Genomic DNA, 20,782 nt, shown 5'->3' on the forward strand with positions numbered 1-20,782 from the left:
TTTTCTCTCACATAAAACACCGTAATTGTAATGTGCTTCTGTTAATTCGGGAGAGTGAGTTTTGTAAAGCATATTTTTTTCTTAGATGTTGTAGGATTAAGTATTTATGGAGTATAGAATTCACAATGAAAGGTGTCATTTAACTTCAAGGAGTTTTTTGAAAAGAACTTTGTGATGCCTAGAAAATATTCTCTATAAACACAACTAATTATAGATAATTTAGACTAGGTCAAAGAAGCTTCTGGATGTAAATATGGACAAAATACAATTACTGTAAGAAATCTTTCTGATAAGGTAAAGTAACATAACTAGAAATGAAAACACTGTGATTGGATGTGTGTCTAGTGTACGGAGATACAAAATCAGCAAATAATCAATCTCAAACAGTATTTTTTTGTATTATCAGTATGCAGAGATGAATGAGACAAACTAGCAATCCTATTTAACTGAAAAGGAAACTGGGGCACAGAAGGCTTTAGTGTCTGTTGCTATTAATTTATTTTTATCAGACACTCCTTTTGGTATGATGTGACTATTTCTCCAATCCATGAACCTCCAAGCATAAATATCAATAAAACAATACAAAAATATCACCTTTGGAAGATCATTTAGTTTAACCCTCTTCTTTTACCAAAGAAGAAACTGAAGCCCTGAAAGGCTGCTTACCCCTTATTCAGAGAGAGCAGCGGTTCTCGAACATCAGGTTTCTAGGACTTCCAGAAAAATGATACACAAGATATCAAGAGATACAAGATAAAAAGGACTGTTCATTGGGCCTTTGCACCCTAACACCTTGACTCTTATTTTAATGGCATTCAAATAAAATTCCCGTGGAAAATCTACATAAACTGACAGGTGTGGCGCCTGAGCTGTCCTCTCTGGGCTTCCTCCCAGTTCCCCTGGGCCTCAACGTTCCAGGTCAAGGTTGGTTCCCTCGGGCCTCAGGGCCCCAGGCATGGCCGGCATCCTGGACCCCACGGTGAAGGCTGTGGATAGAGAGCTTCGAAGACGCTAATGAGAAGGGAGAGATGAGTCTGATTCTCGTCAGCCAGTCGAGGTCTTTTGTCAAGTCCCGGGGTCTCATGAATCCGTCCCGTAGTACCCCTGGGTGTCTGCGCAGCCGCCAGCTCTGCCTGAACCTCTCAGGTTCGCACCTGCTGGCATCTTCTCGCACCTTCTGGAGTCTTCTCGCACCTTCTCCCGCCTTCCCAGGCGGGCGGGGAGACCCTGGCCTGACGCTCCCCGCTCCCCACCCCCACCCTGGGTCTCTGGGGTCAGCGGACCCACCCAGTGCACACCCTTTAGGCATGGCTACATGGTGAGAGGCGACCACAGCGGTGATCGTAAGCCCATGGTGGGCAGAGGCCCTACGGAACCGAGGGCTCCGGCCGCCACCCCCCTCCGCCACCAGCAGCGCTGCCACGGCCTCGCTCTTCCTCCTCCTCCTCAGACGCCGGCTCGGATGATCTCCTGCCATGACTCAGCGCTTCTCGCTCCTCGCAGGCTGCCCTGCTGGGGACACCAGCTTCGCTCGGGCCCCTCCCGACGCGTCCACCCCCTCTCGCCACCCACACCCGCCCCCAGCTGCTGGGCCTTTCACCGTGCGGCCGCCGCCGCAGCTGCAGTTAGCACCGGCGCCCCAGCAGCATCTGCCGCCTGTACCCCGCGTGCCGCCAGCCCCGGCCTGACCCCGCTGCCGAATCCAGCGCCAGCCATGGAGCCTGAAGTCCCCCGTCGCCGCCACACCCACCAGCGCGGCTACCTGCTGACGCGGAACCCTCACCTCAACAAGGTAAATCTGCAGGCCCGCCTGGCCGCCTATCAACCCCTCTGGCTCAGGGTCAGGCCCCTTTTGCGGGTGCCTGAACTGAACGATGGCCTCGCCCCTCCGCCGCTCTCCCGGGACGGTTCCCCATGAGCAGCCGCGGCCTGGGGGACCCAGAGTGGGCAGGGCGGTGCTGGTGCCTCTGCACCTCGGCATCCCAGGTTAAGGGTAGAGGTAAAGGTGTAACTTGTTTACGATACTTTTTGGCAATTCTTCTCCAAAAACAAGAGCCCAGCCAAAGAAAGTAGTATCCAAGTGTGTGAATGGAGTGTTTTTTGTGAAGGTAGCAGGCAGGCTGCCAGGTCAGTCTCCGTGTGCTACCTACTTACTGGTTGCACACAGTGTGGCAATTATTGGAGGTTGATATGGCGAGAAGTGGTTCTACTGGTCCCGCCCAGACAGAAAAATGTACTGAGTACCTTCAGATCACGTTAGCACTCTGGAAATCCAAGTCCTCTCGGTTTCTAGAGTGACACGGTTAAGAGTCTGGGAATGCATGGTGGGTGGCCTCTGCCTTGGTCACTTTGCGTGGCCTGGTAGAAGAGCTCTGTCCCAGACATGGGACTGTGGGTAAAGCCATTTCTTTTCTTTCTTCTTTTTTTATTTTGTTTTTAATTTGGCCTTCTGGAAGTTAAAAATTTATTCTGTTTAGACCTGTTCTGTCTTTATTAAAGGGGAATTCAGTGTACACCCTATTCAGAGACTCCTTTTCGGATCTGGGTAACACTTCATTTTCCTTCACTGGTGATGCACTATAAACACTCGGGATCTCTCGCAAATAAAAAATACCTCCTGATTTATCATTTTGCTTCCACGATGTTATTTTACAGCCAGGTTTGTCTCTGGATTGTTCCTTTTGTGAGTGTCTGTGTGTGTGTGTGTGTCTGTGTGTGTGTTCGCGCGCGTGTGCGTTTTGGACATTTCCTATTTATTCAGGACTTTGAAAATGCCATCAGCACAGAGGTCCGTTTAGTTATTTTGGTTGTCTCTTTGGTGGACATGCTTTTTACATTAAGAACAGGAGGTCAGCTTTTTCCTGGTGATGTTCCTGATGATTTGTTGATCATATTAATAGCTTAAAGACATGATTTATTTATTAAGTTACAGTTAGTGTGAGTTTTTTTTGTGTGTTTTGTGGTGACAGGCAACTTTTACATCTCTGTAGTTATGTGTTACCTATGGTCATGTAGCATTATGAAATTGTAAATTATTCCTACTTATTTCTTTCTTTAAAAAATTTAATTGCTAGTTTGATTTTTAAAATTCTCTTTTATTATTCTGCAAGTTTGCCACCTATTTTCAGTAGAACAAAAGTAAAATTTGATGTGACAAAACTATTTGTGACTTATATGTGTCACCTGCCTGCTGTAATTTATGACCAAGTTGTGGGTTGACACTTAAGAAGGACTACATGAGTTGTATAACCTGTTTGATTTTCCTCATCTTGGGGGCAAGAGTGTCTATTAAGAGTGTGTAGATGGCATAGGCAATCCCTAAGCAAGAGTAATTATTGCCTTTACTATGATTACATCAAGAATTTATGATATAAAAATTTTTTTGACTCCTGTTCAAAAGAATTTGAACAGGTTACTAGGAATCAAGGATTAATTCCTACTTCCAAATAATAGTATCACAAAGATCTTCCATCCAAGATGAGATATAGCATTAATATGTTAAAAGCACATTTTTGAATTTGTAATAATTGAACTTTTTATCTGCATTACATCAAATTGGATTCACAGTCCAGTGTACTGACTTTGAGTCAATCAATGGAATAATGTTTTACTCAGTTCTAGGTTAGTTACCTGGTGCCTTGTGGAAGTAACAGAATTTCCTATGTATCATTGAAACCACAGCCATCGACTTTGTTCATTTGTCCTATACTCAAGACCTCTAGGCCTTTAAGTTGCTAGTAGCCCAGGAATGTTTTGAGGTGTTTTTTTCTTTTTTAATTATTTTGTAATAACCCTTGGCTTTAAAGAGACAATGGTAGATTTTACTTTTTTCCAGCAACCCAGCCTGTCACGTATCTTTTTCAACCAGACTAACACAGAACTTCATCACTGTACCTTCGGGTAGCTGCAGCAACAGTTTTGCTGCTTTTATTTCCACTGATGAATGATATAATTCATTCTGCATGTAGGTATAGAAGAGTTACCTTCATTAATTAGCATTTTCTTCACTTTACTCTTCTATTACTTAAGCATTTATAGTATGTTATTATTTTCTGTCATGTTTAATGTAAAATCAGTCTGTAAGTTGGGTTTACTGTCTTCTCCAAATTTATCTTATTAGTTCCCCAGCATAGGCTCCCACTTAAAATATATTTGCTGAATCTCTTAATTCTTTTCTTTTCGTGTGTAATTTCTACTATTATAACATCTTAGTTAATTTAATAATGATCTCTCTAAGGAAGCGTTTCCTAGTTATATTAGTCTTATTATTATTTGACACCTCTGTTTTTATGTATTCAGTTGTACTATATAATTTTTTATTTACTTTGTTGTATTTTTTCTTTACTTTTTTTTTGAGACAAGGTCTTGCTCTGTCACCCAGGCTGGAGTGCAGTGGTGCAATCTCGGTTCACTGCAACCTTCACCTCTTGGATTTAAGTGACTGTCATGCCTCAGCCTTCCGAGTAGCTGAGATTACAGGCATGCACCACCACGCCCAGTATATTTTAATAGAGACAGGGTTTCGCCATGTTGGCCAGGCTGGTCTTAAACTCCCAACCTCAAGTGATCTGCCTGCCTTGGCCTAGGACTTCCAAAATGCTGGGATTATAGGCGTGAGCCACTGTACCTGGCCATAAGTTGTATATTTTTTCTCATTTCTTTGATGTCATAGGGCAGGAGTGACAACATTTAGAACAGTATTTTGCTCAGTAGACATTAAATAAATGTTTACTTAATGAATGAGCTATGTCTTTTTTTGGTCTTTAAACAGAACTCACCTGTTTAAAGTGACAGTTTGGGCATTATCCTCTTTAAAATAATTTTGTGAAAATAAGTTCAGATTGAAATCTAAAGTTTAGTTGACTTCCTATCTCATTATATTGTATGCTGGAATATAGTCAGAAAAGTTGGAATTTGGTTTAAGCTTGGTAATCTCATAAAATTTTAATTACTTGCTGGATAACCTAAGGGAGGTGCTTCATCTTGGTAAAATCAAAGTTAACAATAGATGTGATATGAATTCAAAAATTTTCAAAAAACTTAAGAGAATTAGGATCTTCATTTATGATTTATGTATGATTCTAAGCCTATTTGTTTATACTAAAATATGCATCTTCCAGGTAGGATTTAATCAAAGCAATTGGGGAAGTAAATCTACCTCATGTTTAGGAAATTTAATGTTTTTCTGTGCATAGTCCAAACTATTTTTGAGTTGCTTATCTTGGCTGGTCTTATAAAAATATGTCTAATTTAATGTTAGTGTTTTTTATTTTCAGGGATATCGTCTGATATAGATGAGTTGGGTTTTACATTTTTTCTCAATAATTTTCATGTGACTAATAATATTTCATAAATTTCCCTTCAGAATTAAAATTCTACACATAATAAAATAATCATGTTTATTTTTTATTTCTCAATCAGTTTATTTCCCTTTGCAATGGTAGAAAACACTAATTGATAGTTCTATCACAGTTGTGCTTACATGGTTTCTATATCTTAAGATTAAATAATAACAAGACCCACGAGTAAATCTCCAAAAGAGACAACTCTTCCATATTTCAGGCAGTTTGGTGCAGTATAAGTCATGTTTAAGAGTTATGCTTCAATAGAAAATAGTATTGTATCGAAGTTAATTTGGGTCAGCATTACTCACTTTTAAATCTAAAAAATGAGGTTTTGTAGTTGTTTGCTTCCTGGAATGACAAGATCTCGTTGGGTGTGTTGTAAGGAAAAGAGAGAGAAATAAGTTTCATGACCATGAAGGAAAAGTACCTTAAACCTCTTTTTCTTCAATGTAAACTAGACCCAAATGAATTAATCAGAAAATTTCATCCATCACAGTTCTCTAGAGTTGCCTCAGCAACATGAGAAACTGATTTAGGACAGAATCCCACTTCTGTGAAAGCCATATACAGCCAGATGCCTCTCTCTATGTCTGCTACTTTGCTTTAGTTGAAACAACAGCAGTAGTATAGAATATCCCAATAACAAAATGTGTGCTGTAATAAGAAAGATGAGTTTGATATAACTCTTGAGAAAGGTGATGTGGAGTTTAAGACATTGGAGATTAAATTTCCAACACATGAATTTTGGGCGACACAATGAAACCATAGTAGGAAGTCAAGTAATATAATAATGAATAATGTTCTCTAAAAACATAGGACTGTAACTCCTAGAGCTTTGTATTAATGTACAAACCCTAGATTTAAAAACACTGGTATTATTTTTTCCATAATCAGGTTATGGTTGAGTAAGAACATCAGCAAAAGTACTTGTGTGTTTGATATGGTTTGTCTGTGTTTCTACCCAAATCTCATCTCATCTTGAATTGTAGTTCCCCAAATCCCCATGTGTCATGGGAGGGACCCAGTGGGAGGTAATTGAATCATGGGGATGATTACCCCCATGCTCTGATAGGAGTGAGTTCTCACAAGATCTGATGGTTTTATAAGAAGCTTTTCCCCCTTTTGCTCCTTCTTCTTCCTGCCACCATGTGAAGAGGATGTGTTTGTTTCCCTTTCTGTCATGATTGTAAGTTTCCTGAGGCCACCCCATCCATGCTGAACTGTGAATCAGTTAAGCCTCTGACTTTATAAATTACTCAGTGTTTCTATGTCTTTATTAGTAGCATGAGAACAGACTAATACAGTGTTCATACCAATGTCAGTAATTATGAGGCCAGGTGTGAAGGCTCACACCTGTAATGCCAGATGTGAGCCACCTGGGAGGCCGGGGTAGGAGGATCACTTGAGCCCAGGAGTTCAAGACCAGACTGGGAAACATGTCAAAACCCCACCTTACAAAAAAGAAAAAAACATACATAAAGCTGGGCACGGTGGTGTGCACCTGTAGTCCCAGTTACTTCTGTGGCTGAGGCAGAAGGCCACAGTGAGCCATGATCACATCTACTGCACTCCAGCCAAGATGACGGAGTGAGACCCTGTCTCAGAAAAACAAAACAAAGCAAAACAAAACAAAAACCTTAGAGATCCAGAGGGTGAAGGAGTTCTCAGACTTCCATTATAATATTAGGCATTGACCCTTTAAGCTTAGAATATATTAAAATACATTTAAATTGTCTTTTCAGAGTCTTAAGATGGCCATCTAATAAGTTCAGAAGAGAAGCCATAGAATAAAGTCAACCCTGCCAACACCTTGATCTTGGACTTCTATCTTCCAGAACTTTAATAAAATAAATTCCTGTTTAAACCACCCAGTATGTGGTGCTTTGTTGTGGCAGCCCTAGCAAACTAATAATATACTTATGTAATTGAGGTAAAATTTCATAATATAGCACTTTCCCTTGCTTTGTTTGGCTGACACTTCCTGGACTTTGATAGGAACATGTAGGTGAGAAGCAGTAATGATCTAATTAGCCAGGTTTGCTTGTAGCCATTGCCAATTTCTGACAATCTCTGTCTTTTGATTTGTGTGTTTAGACTATTTACATTTAATGTAATTATTGATACACAGAGAGTTAAACAGATTTCTATCATAGGTGTCTGTTTCCTTTTCATGCCTCTGTTTCTTCTTTCCAATCTAATTTTTTTTGCTTAATTTTTTTTAAAATTTTTTTAAATTGAGACTGGGTCTTGCTCTATCACCCAGGCTGGAGTGCAGTGGCATGATCTCAGCACACTGAAACCTCCGCCTCTTGAGTTCAAGCTATTCTCCTGCCTCAGCCTCCTGAGTAGCCTGGATTACAGGCACACGCCACCATACCCAGCTAATTTTTGTATTTTTAGTAGAGATGGAGTTTCACCATGTTGGTCAGGCTGGTCTCAAATTCCTGACCTCATGATCCACCTGCCTCAGCCTTCCAAAGTGCTGGGATTACAGGCATGAGCCCCCACACCTTGCCTACCTAAATATTTTTATTATTCCATTTTGATTTATTCAGTGAGTTTTTGACAATATTTCTTTGTATAGCTTGTTTTTAGTACTTTTTCTGGTGATTTTGATACACATGCTGAACTTTTCACAGTCAACTTAAAGTTAAAATTTTACCATTTCAATTGAAATACAGAAATCTTACCATTATATAGGTCTCATTACTTTATTTATGTTGTAGTTATATGTATTATATTTTCTTATATCTTTATATATGTATTACATAAACATTTTTAGAATAATAATTCAATGTAATATTTATAACTTCTTTTATGTGGTAGAGTCTTGCTCTCTTATCTAGGCTGGAGTGCAATGGCACGACCTACTAGACTCAGTCCATCCTCTTGAGTATCTGGAACTCCAGGTGCACACCATCATGCCTAGCTAATTTTTGTATTTTTTTGTAGAAATAGCATTTTGCCATGTTGTCCAAGCTGGTCTCAAACTCCTGGGCTCAAGCAATCCTCCCACCATGGCCTTCCAAAGTTCTTGTATTATAGGTGTGGCCTATAACTTTTATTTATTTTTTTGAGACAGTGTCTTCCTTTGTCATGCAGGCTGGAGTGCAATGGTAACATGACTCACTGCAGCCTTGACCTCCTTGGCTCAAGCAATCCTCCCACCCTAGCCTCCTGAGCATCTGAGACTACAGGCACATGCCACCACACCTGGCTAATTTTTATATTTTTTGTAGTGACATGATTTCATCATGTTACCACGACTGCTGCCAAACTCCTGAGTTCAAGGTGTCTGCCTACTCCAGCCTGCCAAAGTGCTGGGATTACACACTGGGGCCACTGTGCATGGCCCTAACTTTTGTTTTTAACTGTCACACATATTTTAAAGAGTTTAAGAGGGAAAGGATAATTTGTGTTGCTCTTGTTTCATTCCTCATGTTCCATATTTGTTTTGGGGTATCATTTCCCTTCATTTAAAGAATGTCCTCTAACATTTTTTAGAGCAGATTTGCCAGAAACCAGTTATCTTAGTTTTTCTTCCTCTAAGAATTTATTTTACCTTCATATGTGTAGGTTATTTTCAGTTGTTATACAATAATGAGTTGACAGTTCTTTCCCTTTAAGACCTAAGAAAAGCCATTTCTCTTCCTCCTGCCCTTTCTTTTTCCTGATGAGAAATCTGAGGTCATTCAAGTTCTTATATGTTTACAGTGCATTGGTTTTCTCTGGATGTTTTAATGGTATTTTCTTTATTTTTGGTTTTCAGAATTTTACGTATAATGTTTCTGGGTTTGGAGGTTTTGGGTTTATCTTCTTGGGGTTTGCTGAGCTTCTTGATTCTATGAGTATATGTCTTTTACCAAATTTGATATGTTTTCAGCCATTATTTCTCCAAATATTTTTTTCTTTCTCCTCTCTTTCTGGGACTCTGATGAAACAAATGTTAGGCCTTTTGATATTGTCCTAAGGCTCTGAGGTAACTATATGATAGTATCAAAAGGCCTACTTTTTTAAGGACTTGTTTTCTCTTTATTTTTCAAACTGGTTTATTTCTAATGATTCAGCTTTAAGTTCACTGACACTTTCTACTTTCATCTCAATTCTGTTCCTGAGCCCATCCAATGAATATTTTATTATAATTATTGTATTTTTAAGTTCTAAAAGTTCCATTTGGTATAGCTTTTATTTCTTGGTCAATACTTTCTTTCCATTTAGTTAAAAAGAGTTTGCCTTTATGTTTTTAGGCATGGTTATAATAACTGATATTAAGTTTTTGTACATTGTACAAAAATTTCAAGGTCTGACATGTCAGGATTGGTGTTTGGTTATTTGTCTTTTATTTTCCAAGTTAACATTTTCCTGTTTCTTTCTATGTTTAGTAATTTTTTAATCTATTCTGGACATTTGCATATAATGAGATTCTAGCTGTTGGTTAAATCTTAAGGGGAATACTGTTCCTTTTAGCTTTAGTGGTCACTCAACCTGGTTAGGTAATTTTGCAAGTTGAACCCACCTATGGCCTGTGGTTCTGATATCAATTTGGTTTTCAAAGTCTGCTTATTTGGATTTGTCCACTATGTGTACTACCCATTGGATAGTGTGGGATCTGTGCAGTAGTCCACTCCATAGTTTACTTCTCAAAACTTTTGGTATGCTGTTTAAGGTCAGATCTATGCACATTTAGCTCAAAGGTGAATGTAGAAGTTTATATACAACTTTATGGGATTGCTCTCATGAGTTCCCTTTTTCTGTCATCTCTCTGATACTTTATGTTTCCGTGAGGACCCTCTTTCCAGTTCTCTGGCCAGAAAACTGGGCCTTTGTTTTCCTGCCCTGCTGTGTATTTCCTTCAGTTGTATTTGCATCTGAGGCCATGTGATTGGAAGACAGGGAGAGAAAGGTGCAACAGGCATTTGACCCAAGATCTTGAGACCGGGTTTATATCCTCTGGTAAAAAGAATGATTCCCTTACTTTAGAATTTTAGACATCTGTCGTGGTTATTACTTCTGACATCGCTGTGCAATTACCTGGGAGTTGCGATTACCTGAGAGGATGGAAAAGAATACTGGATGTTCTTTCTTCCTCCTCTGACCTTCCAAGAGTCCCCTTTCTGATTCTTGGTCTCTTGGCACTCTTTGTACACAATCAGTTGCACTTCCAGCTTTTCTGCTACTTTTGAGTCAAGGCCAGTGGACTACAGCAGGGAGAGAAAAAAAAGTCAGGCCATATTGGAGGAAAGAAATGCCAAGAAACTTAATCTGGTTTTGTGGTACTTTAGGTTCTGATCTTCTTCATTAGTTCTTCTTCTACCATTTATTTTTCAGTCTTTACATAACTGTAGCCACCATTTTGCACAGAACCAGACCCTTAGGTTGTTACTTTTTTTTTTTTTGGGGGGGGGGGGGATGGAGTTTCGCTCTTGTTATCCAGGCTGGAGTGCAATGGCGCGATCTCGGCTCACCGCAACCTCTGCCTCCCGGGTTCAGGCAATTCTCCTGCCTCAGCCTCCTGAGTAGCTGGGATTACAGGCACACGCCACCATGCCCAGCTAATTTTTTGTATTTTTAGTAGAGACGGGGTTTCACCATGTTGACCAGGATGGTCTCGATCTCTTGACCTCGTGATCCACCCGCCTCGGCCTCCCAAAGTGCTGGGATTACAGGCTTGAGCCACCGCACCCGGCCTAGGTTGTTATTTTTAAGGTATGAATGTGTGAAACTCAGTCTAACTTGTTTTTAAGTTCAGAAAAGAAAAACATCAGGGAATTGGCTCTAAAATGTATACTCAAAATTTTCCCCATTTTACTGGGTACATATTTGGTATACAAATCAATATTAATAATAAAGATTATTGTGTGGAAATGGTTCATGTAAGATAAACACTCTATAAATAATTTATAAAATTTCTGTGTTTTAAGGATTTAGAAAAAAGTTTTGCTTTTTTGATCTCTACATACCTTATTTCTGCCCTCTTTGTGCTGTGAGGGAGAAAATACATTGTACAGAAATTACGAGGTTCAAAATTTCTTTGGGGTTCCCTCTTCTGGCTTTGGGGCCCCCTCCCTGTCTCTATACAGGGGAGCTTCTTTCTTTCTTTCTTTTCTTTCTTTCTTCTTCCCCACCTTCTTTCTTGCCTATTTAACTCTCTGCTCCTTAAAAAAAAAAAAAAATTCTTTGTGGATGTGGGAAGGAGTGTTATACTGGTTTGCATCATAGATTTATCTTTCAACACAATTGCTCTTAGGGACTAGAATGTAGTAGGTATTTTGTAATAGTTTGTTGAATGGATGAAACAGGGATAATGTTTGAAGTAACATTCTGTTTTACCTTGCAGATACTGCTGTAGTTAACATACTACCTTGTGGGATAAAAGCAGAATAACCTCTTTTATATGCTGTTAAATGTGTGTTGGAGAATCTCTTTTCCTTGAGTGTAAGGATGACCAGTATATCATTTAGGATTTAGGATTAGGTTTTACTATATATAACAAAAAAGCAAAATAACAGTGAGTTAACTAAGGTACAGCTTAATTAAAATAAGGTGTTTGGTGGGTCCACAAAGTCATCAGGAACATAGGCTTCTCTATTGCTGTGCTGTCATCTTCACAATCACTTCATGGTCCTGAGTATGTAGGTCTAAAGATACCACCTACAGCCTGGGCGCTGTGGCTTATGTCTGTAATCCCAGCACTTTGGGAGGCAAAGGCAGGTGGATCATTTGAAGTCAGGAGTTCGAGGACAGCTTGGCCAACATGGTGAAACCCTGTCTTTGCTACTTGGGAGGCTGAGACAGGAGACTCGCTTGAATTCAGGAGGTAAAGGTTGCAGTGAGCCTAGATTGCACCACTACATGCCAGCCTGTGCAACAGAGCAAGACTCCGTCTGAAAAAAAAAAAAAAAAAAAAAAAAAAAAAACACCTATGCAATCCAACATGGCTGCTGGAAGAAATGAGAGAATTATAAGAAGGCCTGCTTTTCAGTGAAGTCCCCTCTTTCAAAGTAGCCTTCCCGACATCCCACATCATACTTCCACTTATTGTTCAGAACTCCATCATATGGCCACATATAACTACAGGGGAGTCAGGAAATGTCTTTTATTTAATGCATTGCCACCCCAAATAATATTAGTATTCTGTTCCTGGGAAGGAGGAGGGAAATAGATGTTGTGGCAGGCAATTAACAGTCTCTACCGTAGCCAGAGCTACCAGAAACAAAATGATTGAGATGTAATAAATGTAAATATTAAATATGAATATAATATTCTTAGAGATTGAGAGAAATAGTTCTTAATATTTTAAAAATAGTCTTATAGATTCATTATATAAAAATAAGAAGATATAAAAATGTGAAAATTTTATCTGCCACTTCTGTGTCTGGGCTAGCTGGTTCCCCTTCCTAGAGGCAACTACTGTTGCCAGTGACCAGTGTTTTCATTGTATACTAGAGATACTATATGAAGTATTTTTAACTTAATTTTCATAAGTTAAAATCTTATTTATACAGGGAATAAATCAGATATGCCCTTAGTGTGGTAGATAGAAAATAATGTTATAAAGAAAAATGTTTCAGGTGGGAGTATGTATGTGAATTTTATAGAGACACTGAAAACAGATTGAGAATCATGATATAAGGTTGAACCATCTATGATTTGCCTGGTAGTCTGAAACTGGTTCTGAAGAATTGTTCTACCCACCACCTTTTGGAATTTTTTAAATCTGAGCTAGCCTTAGTTTGTTGGTTCCTTAATATGGTGAATGATAAGCATTGCAGGTTGACTATTGCTAAACTCACTCACAATATTTTTATGAAATGGAATAAATAGGAAAGGTGCTGGGGCTTCCCATTACTCTTAGGATAGTGTTTGAAACTTCTTACCTGGTTAACTAGAACTTGCTCAGGTTTCTATCTGCCTTTCTAGTGCTCATATTTTATCATTTTCTCATAGTCAGTGCAGTTTTTCCTTCCCTCTCCTTTCCCTAGGAAGCTAAGCTTTTATGCATTAGGCTTTATGTCCACACCGTTTCCTCACCACCTACCCCCAACTTTTCACCCGGTCAACTGCTACTCTTTCTAGTCAACCTTCGGATTGCATTTTGACATTACTCTTCAGTGAACTCTTTCTTTTTTAACTGCCTAAATTATCTTGTTTTTTTTTTTTTCTTTTCCCTATGCTTATCACAATTGTTATAGTTATTTGTGTAGCTTTTCATATAATATCCTGTTAAGCTCTTTATATCATAAGCCTCATGAGACTATTGACCATAACAACAGTGGCTAACAAGCCACTGTTTCATTGGAGTAGTGCCTGTATGCATTGTAAACATTCACTCAACGATATCTGTGAATGTGATGATTAATTTTATCTGTCAACTAGCTTAAGCCATGGGGTGCACAGACATTTGTTCAAACATTATTCTTATAGTGTCAGTGAGGGTGTTTCTGGATGAGATGAACATTTGAATTGAGTAAAGCAGATTGCCCTCCCTAATGTGAATGGGTTTCATCCAATCAGTTGAAGGACCAAAAAGCTGAGTAAGAGGGAACTTCCCCTGCCTGACTGTCCTGAAGCTGGGACATCAATATTTTCCTGCCTATGGACTCCAGCTAAAATGTGGGCTTTTCCTGGGTCTTGAACCTCCTGGCTTTCAGACTGGATCTACACCATTACCATTGGCTCTCTTGGGTCTCTAGCTTGCTGGCTGCAGGTCATTGGACTTGCCAGCCTCTGTAATCATGTAAGCCAATTAAAATATTTCTCTCATAATGAATCTCTTCATGTAAATGAAGGTTCAGTTGCTTGGGAAAACTGACCTTCCTTAAAGCAACTGTAAAATGTGAGAGAAAACATTTCTGCAAATCTCCACAGTGGATCTAAAGCAAGAAAGCCATCTTGTGGTGTTTCTGGGAATATCATGTCTGAGGTATATATTCCTTAATAAACTGAAGCGTAATTCTCTGCAAGAGTCCTTAACATATTTTATGTCAAAGACACAAAAGTTGGAATGATTTTAAATAAATATATACATAGAATTACAAAGGAAACCATTTGTACTTAAATATAGATATCAAAACATTGACATATTAAGTATATCTTACAAATGTGTAGATATCAAAATATTGACAAATTAAGTGTATCTTACAAATGTGTATTGCAAGATATATTCCTCTTTATTGAAGACTTATATAGCAAGATACTATATTTAAATATGGGCAATTTAAAGTAAAGTTTTATTTTTTAAAGAGATCAGTAAAAAGGTTGTCTGCATGACTAGTTTGTGTGCCTGTTCATGTTATTAAAGTTTGTCAGGCACAGTGGCTCATGCCTGTAATCCCAGCGCTTTGGGAAGCTGAAAGAGGAAGATTGCTTGAGGCCAGAGGACAGGAATTTGAGATCAATCAGGGCAACACAGTGAGACCCTGTCTCAAAAAAAAACAAAAACAAAAAAAGCCAGATATGGTGGTGTAGGCCTATAGTGGTGTATGTCTATAGTCCCAGCTACTCAGGAAGCTAAGGCAAGAAGATTGCTTGAGCTCAGGAATTCAAGGCTGCAGTGAGCTATGATTATACTACTACTCTCTATCCTCAGCAATAGACTGTCTCTAAACAAAGCAAAACAAAACCAAACCTTATTGCAGATCTAAAGCTACAGTAATTTCAAAGTAATGAAGAACATGAATGCTATTTTAAGATATATGCCACGGATGTAACATGACATTAAAATATTTGTTATTTCTCTTATGGCAAAGACACCAAAACTACTATTTTTTTTTTTTTTTTTTTTTTTGAGACAGGTCTCACTCTGTCACCTAGCCTGAAGTTCTCACTCTGTCACCTAGCCTAAAGTGCAGTGGCACGATCTTGGCTCACTGCAGCTTCGACTTCCAGGGCCAAAGAGATCCTCCCAGTTCTGCCTCCTGAGTAGCTTGGACTACAGGTGCATGCCACCACACCCAACTATTTTTTTTCTATTTTTAGTAGAGATGGTTTGGTGGGGGGTTCTCACTGTGTTGCCCAGGCTGGTCTTGAACTCCTGGGCTCAAGTGATCCTTCCGCCTTGGCCTCTCAAACTGCTGGGATTATAGGCGTGGGTCACTGTGCCTGGCCAGGAACCACTATTAATATGTCTCTTGCTGATTTCATTTAAAATGGAAGGAAATACTAAATCTCATAGAGTTCGTGAAAAAGATGTCCATGTTCAGGCTGCCTTAATTACTTATCCATGCCTTGAGGATCTGTGATTAGGTCTGTGAACCTTAGGTTAAAAACCTCTGATAGGGAGCTAAATTGGTTCTTCACCAAAAGCACTGACCTAGGTCTCTGGAAACTGATTCTTAAACTCAGAGGCTTTCAGACAGTACTGGAATGTGAAGAATAAAAGTCAGTATTCACTGAGCACGTGCATATTAGTGACTATTTTTAAACTTGGTAACATAGGCATTAATAACACTTTAAAATTTACATAGGATGAGAAAATGCCTGTTCTCATTTTTTCTTCCCAACAACCCAATGAAACACACGTAACATAGACTATGTGTTCAATAAATAGTTGATTAGCCTTATTTAGTAGATGCAAAAATTGGAGAGACTATGTGTTCAATACATAGTTGATTAGCCTTATTTAGTAGATGCAAAAATTGGAACAAATCTCCGCTTAACTCTTAACACCTTAAATATTTTCTCAAAATCAAGTGTTAAGTAATATCTACTTCTGACTCAAACTTGACAGATGTTATGTCCTTTAGCCTTATGATGCTATTCAGTCATGTTGGTTAAGTGTACATCTAAATTTCTAGTGTATGGATTATTACAATCTATTAAATGCCAAAAATCTACTGAATAGCTACCTACAACAAGTCATTGTTGCTTCTAAATTTCTAGTGTATGGATTATTACAATCTATTAAATACCAAAAATCTACTGAATAGCTACCTACAACAAGTCATTGTTGCTCCTAAAATGTTGCTAGTGTCAAGATTGAGAAACCTGGTAAAGATGAAAGTACTTTAAAGGAATCCCCATAAATTCTGGCACTTATTCTGATATATAGGTATATATTTTGGTCAAACCAAAGTTGATCTTGAATGCCTGGTTTAAAGTCAATGAAAAAACCTGTTGATAACGGATTAGTGAATTAAATGATTTCCTAACATATGTGGAAAACTTAATTATTATTTGGGAGATTTTAAAGTGGCACTCTTTGTACTATTGCATAAATAAATCTTCATTTGAAATTTGAATTGATGATTTGATTACTCAAAATAGAACTACACAGAACTGAGCCACAGAGTGCTGAAAAGTTGTTTCAGATTAATATATTTATGCATTTATTTGTTTATTTAAAATTTGTTAAGGCCCTGCTCTATCCCGACATTGTACTAGGTGCTGTCATACAAATATGAATAGCATAGTGTCTATCTTCCAGACCTGGGTAAAACAGCAGGTAAGCAGAAACAATGAAGTATGGGACATTCTATGATATAATCATACCTTGAAGGAGATCATTATTCAGGAATAGGCAAAGGACATAGGAAGGAACAGACATTTGCAACTTCGTGTGTAATTAATTGGTAATTAAATGTAAGTAATTTGGGGGTATTGTAAAGTGATGATATTTTTCTGTAAATTTTAGGGTATCAAAGGTCAAGACTTAGCTGAATATATTTTAGATATATTGTTAGAGTTATTACTCTACCAGGTTAAAATTACTTTATATTACATATGAGTAAAAATTCATTGCTATGCAATGAAACTAAATGATTTTTTTGTAAAGAAGCTGTGTTTAATATATTGTTGGTCTCCTTTAAGGGACAGAAACCAATTATTTAAGACCAACAATATATTAAAGGGTTTGTTTTTATAGTTAAATGCATTCAAAGTAATTATTTTTATATGATTATTTACTGATATAAACTTTACTGTGGAAAATACATATGTCATCTGGCTGATTTTTTTTGGGAAAAATGGGGTTGGATACCACCAGGAAAATAATTTTTTTTTAGTTTTTTTTTTTTTTTTTTTTTTCCAAGACTGGGTCTCACTCTGTCACCCAGGCTGGACTGCAAGTGGTGTGATCTCGGCTCATTGCAACCTCAACCTCCCGAGATCAACAATCTTCCCACCTCAGCCTCTTGAGTAGTTGGGACCACAGGCATGCACCACCAAGCCTGGCTCATTTATTTTTATTTTTTGTGGAGCTGGTGTCTTCCTGTGTTTCCCAGGCTGGTCTGGAACTCCTGGGCTCAAGCCATCCTCCTGCCTTAGCCTCCCAATGTGCTAGGATTATAGCTGTCAGCCATTGTGCCCAGCCAATTCTAGAAACTGTTATCTATATTGTCAATTAGAAGTTTAAAATAATCGTTTCCAAAGAACAATTTTTGGCACTATAAAAGCCTTGGAGGAAGGAACCCTTCAGTAGAATGTGTTCAGGGCAAATTAGTACCACTTCTCTTAATGTGTATGTAATAAATTGAAAATATAACACTTAAAACAAGCCCAATTTTATCTCTTTATTTCAGAATAATAATAAAAATATAATGGATCCTCCTTCTGTCCTCTTCGTATGTAAATAATTTCTCCCCCAAATTAGTATTAAAATTAATTCTAAAACTTTTTTGATATGAAGAAATAATTTTAAGATAAATCTATATTATTTGCAAAGTCACATTAATAAAATACCTATAATTCATTTGAAATAAAAAATTATGAAAAAGTTTTGATAAAGGATTCAAAGACAATCAAATTGAATAAAGAATATTTTAGGCTGAATGTGTGAGCCACTGTGCCCTGCCTAAAATATTCTTTATCTAATTTGATTGTGTAGTAATCCTAGCACTTTGGGAGGTCAAGGCAGGCAGATTTCTTGAGATCAGGAGTTCGAGACCAGTCTGGAGTGACATGGTGAACCCAGTCTTTACCAAAAAATATAAAAAATTAACTGAGCATGGTGGCATGTACCTGTGGTCTTAGCTACTTGGGAGACTGAGGCAGGAGGATCACTTAAGCCTGGGAGGGGGAGGTTGCAGTGAGCTGAATTGAGTCACTGCACTCCAGCATGGGTGACAGAGTGAGACCTTGTCTCAAAAAAAACCAAAAAACAAAGAATATTTTAAAATTTGGAATATGAAATATGTCAATAATTTGCTAAACAATTTTCAGTCATTGTAATTATATTTCTTTTTTAAGTAAAGAGAATATTAGTTACCAAATTGACTCTATAGAGCCTAATAAAATTCAGTATAAGGAAATTTACTTTTGATGTACAGTTCTGGTAGTTTCGACAAACGTACAATGTTGTGTAACCAACACCACACTAAGGAATGTTTCTATCACCTAAAAACATTTTCCTTTTGCCTCCTGTTTGAAGTCAAACCCTTCTTTCCACTCCCAGTCCCTGGAAACTGCTGATACTTTTCTATCCATATAATTTTGCTTTTTCGGAATGTCATATAAATGGAATCATACAATATGTAGCCTTTTGAGTCTGGCTTCTTTCACTTAACATAACGCATTTAAGATTCATCTATGTTTTGTGTATCAATAGTTTGTTTCCTTTTATTGTTGGGTAATATTTCAGTGTATGGATATACCTTAATTTTATCCATTTACCAGTTGAAGGACTTTTGTTGTTTCAAATTATTTGCAATTATTACTTTCCATTTTGCTTCTCTACTATTTTTAAACTTCCTTATTCGCTTTTCTGCTTCGTCTTCTACAAAATGTACTATAACAAGTATAATTGATTAATCATCAGTTAGTTAATCCAATACATTTTTGTTGATTGCCTATAAAGAATAATACTGCACAAGTATTATTCTAGACACTAGAGATTATACTACTTAAGCAGAACACACAAACTGTCTCTGCCCTAATTTGATCATAGCCTCAAACATGTAAATTATAAGCTTTCTTACCATAATGAATTTTCATACATGTATAGATTAACTGTCTTAAGGATCTTTGTGAATAAGATAAAGCTCCACCCCCCTTTGTTTTTTTTTTTTTTTTTTTTTTTTTTTTTTGCAGTTCAGCTTGATTTACTTTTAGTAATTATTCAGGGAAAAAAAGAAAATCATTCATTGGTTAGCACAGAATACAGAATATATTTGTTCTGTTTTTATGGTAATCGTTTCTGATAAATTACTCAGGACAAAGTTTCTTTCTCAGTTATGCTTGCTCCCTGCAAATATGTTTCTAATACAATTCTTTTGTCATGTTAGGAATTTTCATTGCTGCTTGATAGTCTCAGTTTTCTCAAGAAGATATACGTAGGTTAATTAGCACAATCCAGAAGAATAGTTGTCCTGTTTGCTGCCCGCAGCAGTGCAACAATGTACCATTCTGCTGTCTAGGGATCTACTCCAAAGGTTTTTTAAGGAATAGGGAAAGGAAAGGATAGACAAAAAAGGGGAAAAACCAGGGTCGAACTTAGCATATATGAGGTTGCTTTTAGAGAATCAGACGTACAAGTGGTCTGGAAACCTTACATAGATAGATAGATAGATGTCTAATATTTTCAACTACATGAAAGACTTGGTAGAAATCAAATGAAAGTTAGAACCTGCATGTATAATTTGGATCCATTATCTTTTGTTGTATAGGCCCTGCAGGATAATGCTAAGGTAAAAATTCTTTGAAACATTTTACTTTAAACTTTAGACATAAATGACCTGTTTATAAATTTCTACAAAATATATCTCTAATGAATATGTCTCTGTTAGTGTGAAAAATAGAAACTGTGGCTTAAATGAAGTCATACAATATCCATTTTAAATTTTTCAGGGATTTTAAGATTTAAGCTTACTTACTGATTGATGTTCTTTTAACTTACAAAGGGTAGTAATAGAATGTGAACCCAGTCATAGGACTATGCTTTTTCCCCAATCCTAGGACTTTAACTTGGCCTGGTTCCCTAGATTTCTAAGCCCTAGGTTTTGTTGCTGTTGTTTTTAAAAGAATTGAATTGGCACTTACTAAAGTAATTTAGTAATTTAGTATGTCTTGGAAGATTTGGCTAACAGTGTATGGGAGTTTGTAGTTACTAAACATCAAAGAATATAAAAAGATTTCCAGATGGCATTGTCATTTACATGGCATAAGAGATGGAGAACTGTTAGATTTAGGAATCGGTTTCAGAACAGACCACTGGAAAATTTATATTAAAACACTGGCTAAGTATAGCAATAAATGTTGTTAAATGCCACTTTCAAGTGAATGAAAGGGCATATGTTAGTACTTCTTACAATAAGACTTATCAGAATATTGATATTTTGATTATTATGTTTTTGGGCAGATTTTCAAGGCATGACACTAAGTTTACTGCTTTTTTGCATGTATTTGTATATTTTTGAGACTTTAGCCAGCTTTCCTTTACCCTTTTCATTTTCTAGTTAGAGAAGAATCCATTGAGTTTTCTCTTTTTTCTTTTTCAAATACAT

At 37.5% G+C, this 20,782-nt stretch overlaps 1 protein-coding gene and 1 long non-coding RNA gene across 2 annotated transcripts in view; both read left to right on the forward strand.

Annotated features, from left to right (window-relative positions):
- Positions 1-1,288: 1,288 nt before the first annotated feature.
- Positions 1,289-20,782, forward strand: part of ME1 (malic enzyme 1) — a 196,671-nt gene continuing 177,177 nt past the window's right edge. Inside the window, exon 1 of the mRNA XM_032275410.1 lies at positions 1,289-1,792. Within this exon, the coding sequence (XP_032131301.1) occupies positions 1,316-1,792 (477 nt within the window). The 5' untranslated portion in view covers positions 1,289-1,315. The remainder of the gene's footprint in view (positions 1,793-20,782) is intronic.
- Positions 10,680-11,094, forward strand: LOC116549653. Its single transcript, XR_004267982.1, has 2 exons — positions 10,680-10,720; positions 11,037-11,094. It is a non-coding gene; the product is annotated as an uncharacterized LOC116549653 (long non-coding RNA).

This window comes from Sapajus apella, unplaced genomic scaffold (assembly GCF_009761245.1).
Source record: "Sapajus apella isolate SASKATOON/1434 unplaced genomic scaffold, GSC_monkey_1.0 scaffold6, whole genome shotgun sequence".
NCBI classification, from domain to species: domain Eukaryota; kingdom Metazoa; phylum Chordata; class Mammalia; order Primates; family Cebidae; genus Sapajus; species Sapajus apella.